Genomic DNA, 13,069 nt, shown 5'->3' with positions numbered 1-13,069 from the left:
TAAATGAAATAAACTGCTCATTGTTTTCTTTCTTAAATGTGCATTGTGTAATGATGAATGAAGAAATACTGTTTATTGTGTTTGAAGGTGTCAGCATAAGCATTTTCTAAATCCACACAGGAAAAAGAGGATTTGAATGCAAAAGAGTGAGACAGAGAAAGAAAATGAGGGGGAGAAATGGAGAGATAGATGGAGGGAGGGAGGGAGGGAGAGAGAGAGAGAGATGGAGAGAGGGGAGAGGGAGAAGCAGAAATACTACTACTAATAATAATACTTTATTGATCCTGAATAGAAATTCTTTTGTTACAGCAGCAACAATTAAAAAGACAACTTAGACTTAACAGTGGGCAAACTTAACTAATACTAAAGTACAGAATAATAATATACACAATGACAATGTATGAAATAATAATGCAGAGACTATTGTACTATGATGTGTGTTCTCCTGTCACACAGGGATGGACTATTGTATACGTTTATTGCTTTTGGTAGGAAAGGCTTTTTGTAGTGATCTTGTGATGGCGGAGCTGAATGAGTCTGCTCGAAAGGGTGCTCCGCTGCTTATTCAGTAGCTCATGGAGATGATGTGCCACATTGTCCATAACGGTAACAGTTTGTTTAGTGACCTCCTCTCCACCACTAACTCAAAAGAGTCCTGCTTGCAGTCAAGGGTGGATCCAGCCTTTTTGATGAGTTTATTTAGTCTTTTTGCATCTCCAGCACCAGTGCTGCTCCCCCAACATAAAGCCGCCAAGTGGACAGCACTCGCTATAACAGACTGGTAAAAGATCTCCAACATCCTGTTGTACACATTGAAGGGTCTCGGCTTCCTTAGAAAGTAGAGTCTGCTCAACCCCTTCTTGTAAACAGTCTTGGTGTTGGTTTTCCAGTCAATGTGAACCCCCAAGTATTTTTGTACTCCTCCACCGCAACTACTTCTCCCAGAATGAATACAGGACTCGTCATAGTCCTCTTCTCCTAAAGTCAATCTGCATCTCCCTGGTTTTGGCCACTTTCTGGAGCAGGTGATTCCCCTCCAACCACGCTACAAACTTGTCCACCAGTCCCCTGTACTCTGACTCCTGCCGGTCTCTGATTCACCCAACCGTCGCAGAGTCATCAGAGAACTTCTGCAAGTGACAAGACTCAGAGTTGTATTGAAAGTCTGAGGTGTTCAGTGAGAACCGAAACAGAGACAGGACAGTCCCTGTGGCACTCCAGTGCCTCCCACCACCAGCTCATACAGAGAACTAACCAGCCATACAAAATGGAGAATGACTGAGAAAGGGAGAAAACGAGTGTGGGAGAGGGAGAGAGAGAGGCAGACAGAAAGTGAAAGAGAGAGAGAGTGGAATAGTGATGTGTTTGGTCCAATTCACTATCCCAATGTTGATTAACGTATCACTTTTCTGAAATTACAAATTTTACTTCCTATTCCTACTTAAGCAGAGTGGAAGGGTTCACCAGGTCAGAGCAACATTGGATAACATTCTCACACACAGAATGCTTCATGCCAGTAACCCAACCACAATCAAAACTTTTCTGCAAAATATTTCTTGTGTTAATACAGAATGCTATGTTCTGGCATAACAGATTACATAAAAGAAATAACAGATTATGCAAAAGAAATCATCCGTTCTTCAGCTTCCACCCACCTTGGCACCACACGACCACAAAGGGCAATGAAAAAGTTTCTCTTCCAACCACGTGTGAAGATGTTCATTCTATCTTCTGCTTTACTGTACTGTCAGAAAGGGGGATATCATTATTCTATGAGGTAGCATTTATCTACATTATAAAGTTCCTGAAAACATTGGCTTGCTGGGTCACTGGTGTGTAGGCATTCTCCAGTTTTCTTGGCCTTTGTCAAATGGTTATGGTGAGTGGTGGAGAGTATATGGAGGAGATATTGTCCCACATGCCCTTAGCAAACCATCTTCCAATGGAAGTGATGAATGTAGACAGAGTAGCCATGACAATCACCCAAGAATCTACTCCACTGTCAATCATTTAAATAGATCAATTAACAGAACAGTTAAATGCCCATATCATTTAGACATCCAAATAGGCAGAATAAAATAAATATATCACTTATTGGATACTATTATTGAACTGTAGGCAAAATGAAGATCCATAAATATTTATCATACAAGAGAATCTGTTCTGATTTAGTGCAAATCTGCACAGTCCGGTATGTTCTGTGTCTGTAACAATTTTTTACATTTTTCATATTTCAGAATTTTTTTCTTTTAGTTCCTCTTTAATTGACGTAATGTCTTCTATCTTATCTGTTGTTTGTGGCAAAACAGATGTCAAAAAATATCAAATTTTTGTTGAGGTAGTTAGAATAGATTTCATTAGATTAGCTATGAAGTCAAGGGAATGGAAGTCAGAGAAATATTTACTGACCTCCAAATTCAGCTGACTATTCTACCATTTCAGTCTTCTTCTCCACATAAACAAATTTTCTCTAATCTTTTCTCCCCTACTTACTGGCAGTTTTAAGTTGATGACTTCTCATTTCCTCTACATAAAACGATTACTCACTCCTGCTCATTCGATTGAGTGCTTAATAATTTAAAACTCTGTTGGACTTTTTTCTTAGCACTGACTAATGCAGTATGGTCTGCAACATCAGCAGCGTTTATGTTTAAAGGACAGATAACTGGTTTTTTGGAGGCAATAAACTACTTTCTCCACTGGTGGAAAAAGGGACATACCCAGGCTCAGTAATGCTCAAGCCTGGTGCTAGAAAATGAGCAACAAAAACATTGTTAGTTTAGTTGTTTGAATATGGCTATGGTTTTGATAAATGATGGAGCAGCTTTGAAGGTCCAGGTAGCATTTTCATAATATAAATTATAATTTCTATTAACAACTCTAACTCCTACGTGGCACTGGCCTGGTCATAGGACACGGACTGTCAGTAAATTCCAGGCCCCGCTTTATCTAAACGAATGTTCCAAAAGAAAACCTCATAACTAAATTAGGCTCAATGCAGGATTTTGAGCAAATAAAAACAAGCTGATAAAGCAGAGAAGTGAATTTATGGTCTGCTGTCCCTCATTTTTACTTGTTTCCATCAACTCAGGAAAAAGAAGGACATTTTTATTTCATGTTTTTACCTGTTCTGACATGGTCACTCCCAGTGCAATGAATTCCGTATGAGATCCAAAGAGGAAAAGCACGGGGAAGAGAAAAACAACAATCGGAACCAGAACAATACAGCTGAGGGTTAAGATTAAGGAAAATACACAGATGGACAAAACCCAGAGCCACATAAGGCTGATGTACCAGGGAACTGAGAAACATTAGTCCACAAGCTGCTCTATATTGGAATGAGGGTGAGAGTGTGGAGCAATTCCATCTATTCCTTCAGAGATATAGATGTCGCTACTATCTGTCCTGAGTTGCTCTGTAACTGGAGAGACAGTTAACCAAGTGGATCGAACTGAAGTCACAGGTAGGTCAGGCTGGGTGAACACTGTCCTGCCTGAAGGATGGGCTTTTAAAAAATCTTGCAGTTTCTTAAGTACTACTACTGAGTTGAAAATTATTTAAATTCAATATTTATTTAACGAGTTGATGACCTTGCTGAATGGTGAAACAGATTTAAAAGGCAAATGGCCACTTCCTGTTTCTAACTCTTACACCTGCTTGTATATGTTATCATGAAGTTCAGTGAGAGTGAAAATATTACCATTTTTATAAGCAGCTGTGACTTCAAGTTAATTTTATGCTTAGCCAGCAAGTTAAAAATGCCCATGGTGCCCACAGGATTTCTTGCATGTGGCATTTGCGGATTTCTTCAGTAATGCTGCCGAGACTGTGCTAGGGTAATCGGACGAGTTTACCCCTTCATTTTACACCAGGGGTCCATAGACCCTTGCTTAATGGTATTGGTCCATGGCATAAAAAATCCTGAGAACCCTTTACTCCCACTAATAAACTGTGCCAGTCTCAGTACTGAGTCAGAATGAAAGGATACGTAGCAGTCTTCTCCACTGTCATCGGCTCATGGTAGTTTATAATAAGGTACATGATACAGGACCCCAGAACAGTCAGCATGTAAACAGCAAGAAAGAAGACAAAGAAGAAAAAGAAGCGATAATTCCTTCTCCCAACACAGTTATTCACCCATTTACAATGGTGGTCAAAATCCTGGAATAGGAAAAAGCATCTTTCAACTTTGTTAATTCTGCAGCTCTTTATATGCCATGTTAAGGTAGAACGATCTGCAACTGATCATCTATAACAAACTAGTTATCCAATCAGTTGAAGAAATATTTTCAATATGACCTCTGTTCCAAGTAGAATTAACTCACTGCTTAAGACCATAAGACACAGGAGCAGAATTAGGCCATTTGGCCCATCAAGTCTGCTCTGCTATTCTGTCATGGCTGATTTATTATCTCCCTCAACCGCACTCTCCTGCCTTCTCCCTGTAACCTTTGACACCCTTACTGATCAAGAACTGATCAACCGCTGCTTTAAATATACCTGATGACTTGACCTCCATAGCTGTCAGTGGCAATGAATTCCATAGATACACCACCCTCTGGCTAAAGAAATTCCTCTCATCCCTCTGATCCCAGACTCCCCCTCTATAAGAAACATCCCCTCCACAACCACCCTATCTAGGCCTTTCGATGTTTGATAGGTTTCAATGAGATCTCCCTCGTTCTTCTAAATTCCAGTGAATATAGGCCCAGAGCCATCAAATGTTCCTCATACTGTACTTTAATATCTCAAGGTTGAGGGAGTGCTTCTGACCCATTCCAGACATAGAATAGGGTAAAACAGGACCAGTGCCTACAGTCCTTTCAACCATGATGCCACATTAAGCTAACTCCACCTGCCTGCACATGCTCTACACCCAGTGGACACTTTGAGTTACACCTAAACACCCGCTCACTAATGCATATCAGTCAATAACGTGGCAGCGTTTCAATGCATATAAACATGCAGACATGGTCAAGAGCAACACACAAAATGCTGGAGGAACTCAGCAGGCCAGGAAGCATCTGTGGGGAAAAAGTATAGTTGATGTTTTGGTCCTGCTGAAGGGTTCAGCCTGAAATGTGGACTGTACATTTTTCTGCAGATGCTGCCTGGCCCACTGAGCTCCTCCAGTGCTTTGTGTGTGTTGCCCGGATTTCCAGCATCTGCAGATTTTCTCTTGTTCGAGACAAGGTCAAGAGGTTCAGTTGTTGTTCAGATCAAACATCAGAATGGGGGAAGAAATGTGATCTAAGTGACTTTGACCATGGAATGATTGTTGGTGCCAGATAAGGTGGATGAGTATCTCAGAAACTTGTGATTTCCTGGGATTTTCACACACGACAGTCTCCAGAGTTGATAGAGAATGGTGCAAGAAAAACCATCCAGAGAGTGGCAGGTCTATCGGTGAAAATCCTTGTTAATGAGAGAGGTCAGAGGAGAATGGCCCGGCTGGTTCAAGGTGACAGGAAGGCAACAGTAACTCAAATAACAACACATTACAACAGTGGTGTGCAGTAGAGCATCTCTGAATGGACAGCACGTTGAACCCCGAAGGGGATGGGCTGCCGCAGCAGAAGACCATGAACATACACTCAGTGGCCATTTTATTAGGTACAGGAGTGTGGCCTCTGAGTATACTGTGTATACCTTTCTTTCCTGCCTGTTCTTGTGCCTCTCAAATGCTGCTATTGCATCTGCTTCCACCACTTCCACTGGCAGTGCATTCTAAGCTTCTATTATTCATTGTGTAAAAAAAAGCCTTTAAATCTCCTTTACTTCCTCCTCTGCCTTTATACCTGTGACCTCTGGTATTTGACATTTCTGTCCTGGGAAAGCGACTCTGACTGTACAAAAGAGTAAAGAGAAATAAAAATGCTGCTTTGTTTGACTTTTTTCCTCATTATTCACAAATCCACCAATTTTTGTGCTGACTGCATTTTTTATCCAGTTCATTTATGCACTTCACCAACAACAAAGGTCGCAGCGCTGATTCCTGCAGAATACCTCTGGCCACGGACCTCCTTCCAGAATAACTGCCCTCCACCAGTACCCTCTGTCTCCTGTGGCTGAGCAAGTTTTGAATCAAGTCACCAAAGATCCCATGCAGTTTAAACTTTGTGTTCAGCCTACCATGAGGGACCCTGTCAAATGGCTTCCGAAGGTTCATGGAGACAACATCCGTTGTCCTACTCTCATCACTCATTTTCACTATTTTCTCACAAAGCTCAGTCAGGTTTGTAAGGGATGATGCCACCCACCCCCGTACCCCAACAACCACAAAGGCACGCTAGCTATCTCTCGTGAGCTCATGCTTTTTCAAGTACAGCTAAGCCCTATCCGTGAAAACGTACAACAGCATCTGGGTGCTTTGAAGAATCCAGAAACAGTGTTAAGTGAAGCCTGTGTGGCTCAGTTCAGTGTTACTGCTGCAACTTTGCAATGTTATGCTCTGCAAAATATCATCAGCTCTTCAAGCTCCAATCCTCATGTAGCTGGTGCTTTTAAAATAATATTATAGCTTCTTAACTACTGAGTTAAGACTTATTTTAGTTCAATATTTACTTAATGAGTTGATGATCTTATTGAATAGTGAAGCAGGTTTAAAAGCCAAATGGCCAATTCCTGTTTACCTCTTGTGTTTTCACTAAGTTCAGTGAGAGTGGAAATTCTGCAATTTTTATAACAAGAACCTATGACTTCACATCTATTTTATGCTTAGCCAGCATGTTAAAAATGACCACTGCATGACCAAAATATGAGTAAATCCTCGTGGCGGCTCGTGACTTCCCTAAAGAAAGGTTTTCCCAAATACAGCATGGCAACAGCCTTTCAGCCTACAGAATCTACTACAACAACCAACCATCCATTTACGCTAATCCTATTTTATTCCCAAAACGTTTCTCGCTAACTGCTCATCAACTCTCCTCCTATTCTACCTCTCGCCTACAGACCAAGAACAATTCATTTGAGTGCAGACTGCTCACAGTGGAATGTGTGTGGACAGTCTCAGTGAGATGCCTTGTGAAGTCCCTCAGTGGCAACAGTGACTTCCTGAGTGCCACCGAATTGAAGAAACCCATTATACAGCTTGTTTTGTTTCGCAACTGTTCAACAAGCAACAACCTCAGGATCTGGGAGTCACCAAGGATTGAAATGTCCCGAGATGTTTGCCTAATGCTGGGAAAATGTCAAACATGCTGATTTAGGTCATGAACATAAGACCACCTGCCCAATTTAGCAATCCGCTTAAATTTCCTTGGATTTAATCACAATCATAATCGCCATGAGCAAATTCTAAATTTTGCATTTTTTCCTCCTGTTCAAATTTCCAGGCAAAAGTATCCATTGCCATACACCCATCCAACTGACTAATAAAAGGAAGTTAGACTAAAACTTCTAGGTGCTGGATTTTTAACTTATATTAAATCTTTCTACTAATTCATAAAGTGAAGACTTCTGGACCATGGTATCAAAATTAATACTGTAAACACAAAGGGGTAATGCTATCATAACTCACCTAGGCCATACACTTAGGCCATCGGATAGACTGACCATGTAACAGACCATTCACATTTTTTATTTAAAGAAAATAAAGGAGCTACATGAGGTGATAAACTGTCAAGTGAAAGTACTTCGACTATACTTATATCATTGCTGAGACCCCATCTGTTCCAATTAATCAATGTTTGTATCTGTTGTGCCATGGGAGCCGCTTTCCTTGTTTACTCTGTAAATTAGTTCGACAATTTTATACCTCATGCTACTCATTCCTTCATTTTCTTTGAGCAAAAAGCAAAATGAGGTGGTATGTAACAAGGTCAATCTATCTGATTCTTTAAGCTGTATAATCCAGTTCGTAGCAAAACACATCACATGCAGAATAGTTGCCTTTTACTTTAAGGGTTGTAGTTTCTAATTAATAGACATGCTGCTGCTATCACCTCTGCATCTGTTTGTGCATCTAGATTGACGCCCACACCTGTACTCCTTTAAGGGTGTCACTAGGGAAAAATCAGGGGTTGAAATTAGTCCCCATGATCACCACTATCATCTTTGTTTTTAGCAGCTAAATTGCTTGCACATTTTGCAGTTCCTACTTCCAGCAGTCAGAGCAACTTTATTTTCTTTCTTCTTAATATACATCAATCATTTACACTGGAATAAATGCTTATCACAGGTAATACCCAGTTATTTTTATGATTACATTAGAAGATGACAAAAAATGGTCTAAAATTTCTGACTTTTCCAGCAAACACACAAGTAGAACTTAGGAAGTCAAGCGGAACATTGAATCTGTATACCACTGTCAAGGGCAGCATTTATTACCCATCCATAATGGCCATTGAGGATGTGGTGGTCAGCCATATTCTTGAACTGCTCCAGTCCTGTTAGTGAAGGAATTTCCATAATGCTGTCAGGTAGCAAGTTCCAGAGTTTACAGGCAGCAAAGGTAGACACTGGTAATATTTCCAGATCAGGATGGTATGAAAGTCAAAGGGAAAATACAGATGGTTTTCCCTAGCACTGGCTTTCATGTCTTTGGTGATTGTGCTGGTGGGTTTGGAAGGTGCCTTTGGAGGAGCCTGGTGGGAGCCTCAGTGCACTGGTGGTGGAGGGACTGCTTGTTTAGGTGGATGATGGGATACCGGTTAAGCCATCTGACCTGGATGATGAGCTTCTAGAGAATTGTTGACAGTGCATTCATCCCATCAAATGGAGAGAATTCCATCATGCTTCTGACTTGTGCTTTGTAAACTGTATAAGTGCCTTAGGATGTCAAGAGGTGAATCATTTTGTTGCACGGAGTGACTGAGCAGAACCCAAATGCAGAACACAGGCACTGAGATTGAGTTGGGGATGCTGGCGTAGACGTGAACATCGAACAGCAAACAGGAGGAATCTGATATGGAGTCTTGACACAGAGACGGGGTTTTCATGGAATATCTTGAAACTGGAGCTGAACTTAGAACAAACAGTTCTAAGCAGTTGAGAAACAAAGTTATCACATGGGAATAGACCAACAAACTAGCACCCTGTGATAGTGATGCCATCGTATTTATTTCACAGTCTCTGATGAAAACCAGGTGTACTGTAATCGAGCAAACTAGCAGCAATTGGAGATCTAATGACTGAAACTAGGGCATAATCAGGGAGAAAGGAGCATTAAAGGGGAACAGCCAACCGGAACCATGACACATTTACTGGAGGATATCCAACTTCTGACCTACTTTTGTAACCATGGCATCAGTGTGACTGATCCGGTTGAGTTCCTTGAGAATGATGATAATGTTAACCCCCTCCCCACCTCCAGGATATTGTTGGGCAACTCAACAACAGTAATGTAATTGACTGTCAAGTGTGCATGACTAGCTTCACCCTTGTAGGACATGCCACTACCTGACACTTCTGTGGCATGAATTTTACTTGATATTTTAACAGTCCACGTCTGGATGTTGTCTAAGTCTTGTTGTACACAGGCATAGAGTAATAAAGTAAGGAAGTTTCAATATAAGTTAGTAAGAATTTGATAGGACCAAAAATGGAGAATTGCTCTCGTTATTTAAGGAAAGAAATACTAGCCATTCAGGGAGCACTGAGAGTATTCACTGAAATCCTGGGAGGAAGAAAGATTGAGACCTTATTCCAGACTTTGAATGAATCTTATCAACCATATACAATTCTAGTGGGGCTTGACAGGGTGGGAAGCTGCTTGTTCCCTTAATGGGGATTACTCAAGGCCGAGATAAGGATGTTTTTTGCCCCTAGAGGTCTCTGAATCTTTGGAAATATCAGATGCTGTGTCATTAATGCACCTCCAGGCTGATACTGACAGGTAGTTGTATTACAAGAGGGTCAAAGGTGATGGGGATCAGGTAGAAGAGTAGAGTTGAGGGTCACCCATCAAAACAGCCATGAACTTATTGAGAGCTGAGCAGATTTGAAGGACGGGCCTCTGTTACTTACGTCCATTCTTTATGTTCACCACGGGCATTCAGTCAAGAATATCTGGGATAGTCAAATATTATTATATTATATTTATTTATTTATTTATATAACTATATATGAATACTTCAGCTAATTTTTCAATAAGAAGAAATACATCTTTAAAATAGAAGAGAGAAAGATTTTAAAACTAAGTAATAAGGAGTTGAAAGAAAGTGAATAATATGTGTTTTTCTGGAATTCATTTTCAAACTTTCTGTCCCACTCAGTTGATCTTTTTTTGTTACTCACCTCAATGCAAACTTTGCAGAATCTGCAGTGCGAACAGCGAGGTGGTCGATAGAACTGACACACTTGGCACCATTTCAAATCAAATAGCTTGCCATTGACCTCAACGACCTTAGGATCCAGATTCTGTTGTATTGATATATCTGAGCCTACCATCGCAAGGAGCAGAGCGTTAGAATTACACTAGCTTTCAAATCAGAACAGCAAACAAGCGTTCAGAAGATGTAGGCAGTGGCAGAACAAAATGGGAGACTCCCAATGCTATTCAGAGACTGACCCACAAGGTCACATATAATGTTGCTAGGTAGGCGAATTCCATTGAAGCAGGCAAGAAACTAAATGACTTGAAACAATTGGTGGTACAGTAGCGTAGCAGTCAGCACAATGCTATTACAGCGCCAATGAACCGGGTTCAATTCTGCCACTGTCCGTACACTTTCCCCGTCACCGCTTGGGTTTCCTCCACGTGCCCTGGTTCTCCCCCACCCCCCATATTCCAAAGACTTATGGGTTAGTAGGTTAATTGTTCACATGGCTGTAATTGGGTGGTGTGGGCTCATTGGGCCGAAAGAGCCTGTTATCCTGCAATATCTCCAGGTAAATAAAACAAGCTGCTCCAAAGTCAATGCCAAGGTTCCCTGACCAGGGGCTCCCATCTGATACCACAATCTCACAGCATAATCTAATCATTCATCATAACTCCTCAGAATACGGAATCTCATTGGCAATGGATGAAAGTGTCCATGCAAATACATCATGACTTGATCTAACCTGACTTGGGCTGGCACAATGGAGCAACTAGGAGAGTCACTGCCTCACGACACTAGTAATGCCGAGCTCAGGTGTTTTCAGTGAGTGAGCATGCTGTTCCTGTGACTATAGGTGTTTCCATTTGGTGCTCCGGTCCCTACCCTCATCGCAATGTTAGTGGGCTAATTGGTCATCGTAAATTGCCCCCCCCCCCCCGCACGTAGGTGGGAGGTAGAATCTGGGGAGAGCTGATAAGACTGTGCAGAGAATTAAAAATTGGGGTTATCATAGGATTATTGCAAATGAGTATTTAGAGTTGATTTGGTGGACTGTAAGCCCTGCGTCTGTGCTTGTATCGCCTTACGACCCCTGTAACTCTAACCCTCACAGCCAGCAGTTCCACTCTCCAACAGCGTGCCCCAGCAGAGGTCTGATGCTCGATCTGCATATGACACCTTATCAGGCACCAGTACCGAGGAGGAGGGCAGGGGCACAAGATACCACCAGTGCCAACATATTGCCCACTGAGACTGCAGACTGTGGAGGACTCAGAAAACTTCTGACCCATTTTGTCCAACAATAATCTCATTGAATGTCAAGGGTATGTAACTAGATTCACTCTTGCTGGAAATGACACTTCTGGACACTTCTGTAACTGGAGTATTACTTGTCACATTAACAGCTTATCTGAATATTGCATAGGGTTTGTTGTAAACTTGCATGGAATATCAAACTAAGGAAGTTTTTGATATAATTTAGCAAGACTTTGATGGGACCACATGGAGAATTGGATACAGTTTTGCTCTCCTTATTTACAGAAGAATATTCTGGCTATGCAGGGAGTGTAGAGAGTGTTCATTAAAATCCTGGTAGGAAGAAAGATTGAGGCTATATTGTAGGTTATGTTTGCTCGGTAGAGTGGAAGGCTGCTGTAGTAGTTTGGTTCAGGCCTACCTTCCTGCTCTTGTTGACCACCTTCAGCTCCTCCCACTCGCCTTCCTGAATAAACAAGTTGCCTGAAGGGCAGCTCTTTCAAGATGGTAGGGCTGTGGAAGATGGCCACCTGAAGATACCCACCTGAAGCATGCCAGAGACTCCCTCTGAAACAGTGCTGAAATAGGGATTAGGAAGCCATGAAACTAGGTGAGAATGAACATAGATGGGTGGGGGAGGGAGGATGAAATGGGAGGTGATAGGTAGAAAAGGAAAGATAGGAAGAAGAAATCTGATAGGTGAGGAGAGTGGACCATAGGAGAAAGGGAAGTGAGAGTTTATTGACTGGCTGTATCACTGCCTGGTAGGGAAACACCAATGCCCTTGAACGGAAAATCCTGCAAAAGGCAGTGGATATGGCCCTGTCCATCACAGGTAAAGCCCTCCCCACCATTGAGTTCATCTACATGGAGCGTTGTCACATGAATGCAGCATGCATCATCAGGGTCCACCACCACCCAGGACATGCTCTCTTCTTACTGTTGGCATCAGTAAGAAGGTACAGGAGCCTCAGGACTCACACCACCAGGTTGGGGAATAATCTTCAGGCTCTTGAACCAAAGGAAATAACTTCACTCAGCTTCACTTGCTCCATCTTTGAAATGTACCTGCAACCAATGGACTCACTTTCAGGGATTCTCCATCTCATGTTCTCAATACTTATTGCTTTATTATTTATTATTATTATTTCTTTCTTTTTGCATGTGCATAGTTTGTTGCCTTTTGCACACTGATTGACCCAAGTTGGTGTAGTCTATCATCGATTTTATTATGGTTATTATTCTATAGATTTACTGAGTATGCTTGCAAGAAAATGAATCTCAGGGTTCAATATGCTGGCATATATGTACTTTGCTAATAAATTTACTTTGATAATACACTTTGAACCAGAGGGGGGTGATGAGTAGGCAAGGAGAAGAGAAGGGTAAGAGGTGAGACAGAATGGGGAAGGGAAAAAGGGAGCAGAAAGAGTGTTTTCATCTATCTATCACCTGTTAGCTAGTATTCCTTCCCCTCCCCCACCTTCTCATTCTGGCTTCTTCCTCCTTGTTTCCAGTCCTCATACAAGGCAGGAGGCAAAGAGTGGGAATAA

The 13,069-nt window shown here is 41.7% G+C and overlaps 1 protein-coding gene across 3 annotated transcripts in view; it reads right to left on the bottom strand.

The window, feature by feature from the left end:
* LOC132377821 (palmitoyltransferase ZDHHC5-B-like) overlaps positions 1-10,462 on the bottom strand; it is a 53,756-nt gene extending 43,294 nt beyond the window's left edge. For 2 of the 3 annotated variants that reach the window (XR_009506783.1, XM_059944224.1), the window contains exons 1-4: positions 10,237-10,462; positions 3,989-4,161; positions 3,126-3,228; positions 1,656-1,744 (exon numbers count right to left, since the gene is read on the bottom strand). Coding sequence is in view for 1 of the 3 variants with exons in the window: in XM_059944224.1 (XP_059800207.1) it covers positions 1,656-1,744; positions 3,126-3,228; positions 3,989-4,161; positions 10,237-10,389 (518 nt within the window). In the remaining 2 variants the exon portion in view is untranslated. Of the gene's footprint in view, positions 1-1,655; positions 1,745-3,125; positions 3,229-3,988; positions 10,009-10,236 lie in introns of all 3 variants that reach the window. The other variant, XR_009506784.1, reaches the window with a different exon arrangement.
* Positions 10,463-13,069: the final 2,607 nt, after the last annotated feature.

The sequence above is a fragment of the Hypanus sabinus genome, chromosome 2 (assembly GCF_030144855.1).
Source record: "Hypanus sabinus isolate sHypSab1 chromosome 2, sHypSab1.hap1, whole genome shotgun sequence".
Lineage (NCBI taxonomy): Eukaryota > Metazoa > Chordata > Chondrichthyes > Myliobatiformes > Dasyatidae > Hypanus > Hypanus sabinus.
This window is presented reverse-complemented; position numbering and strand designations above follow the sequence as displayed.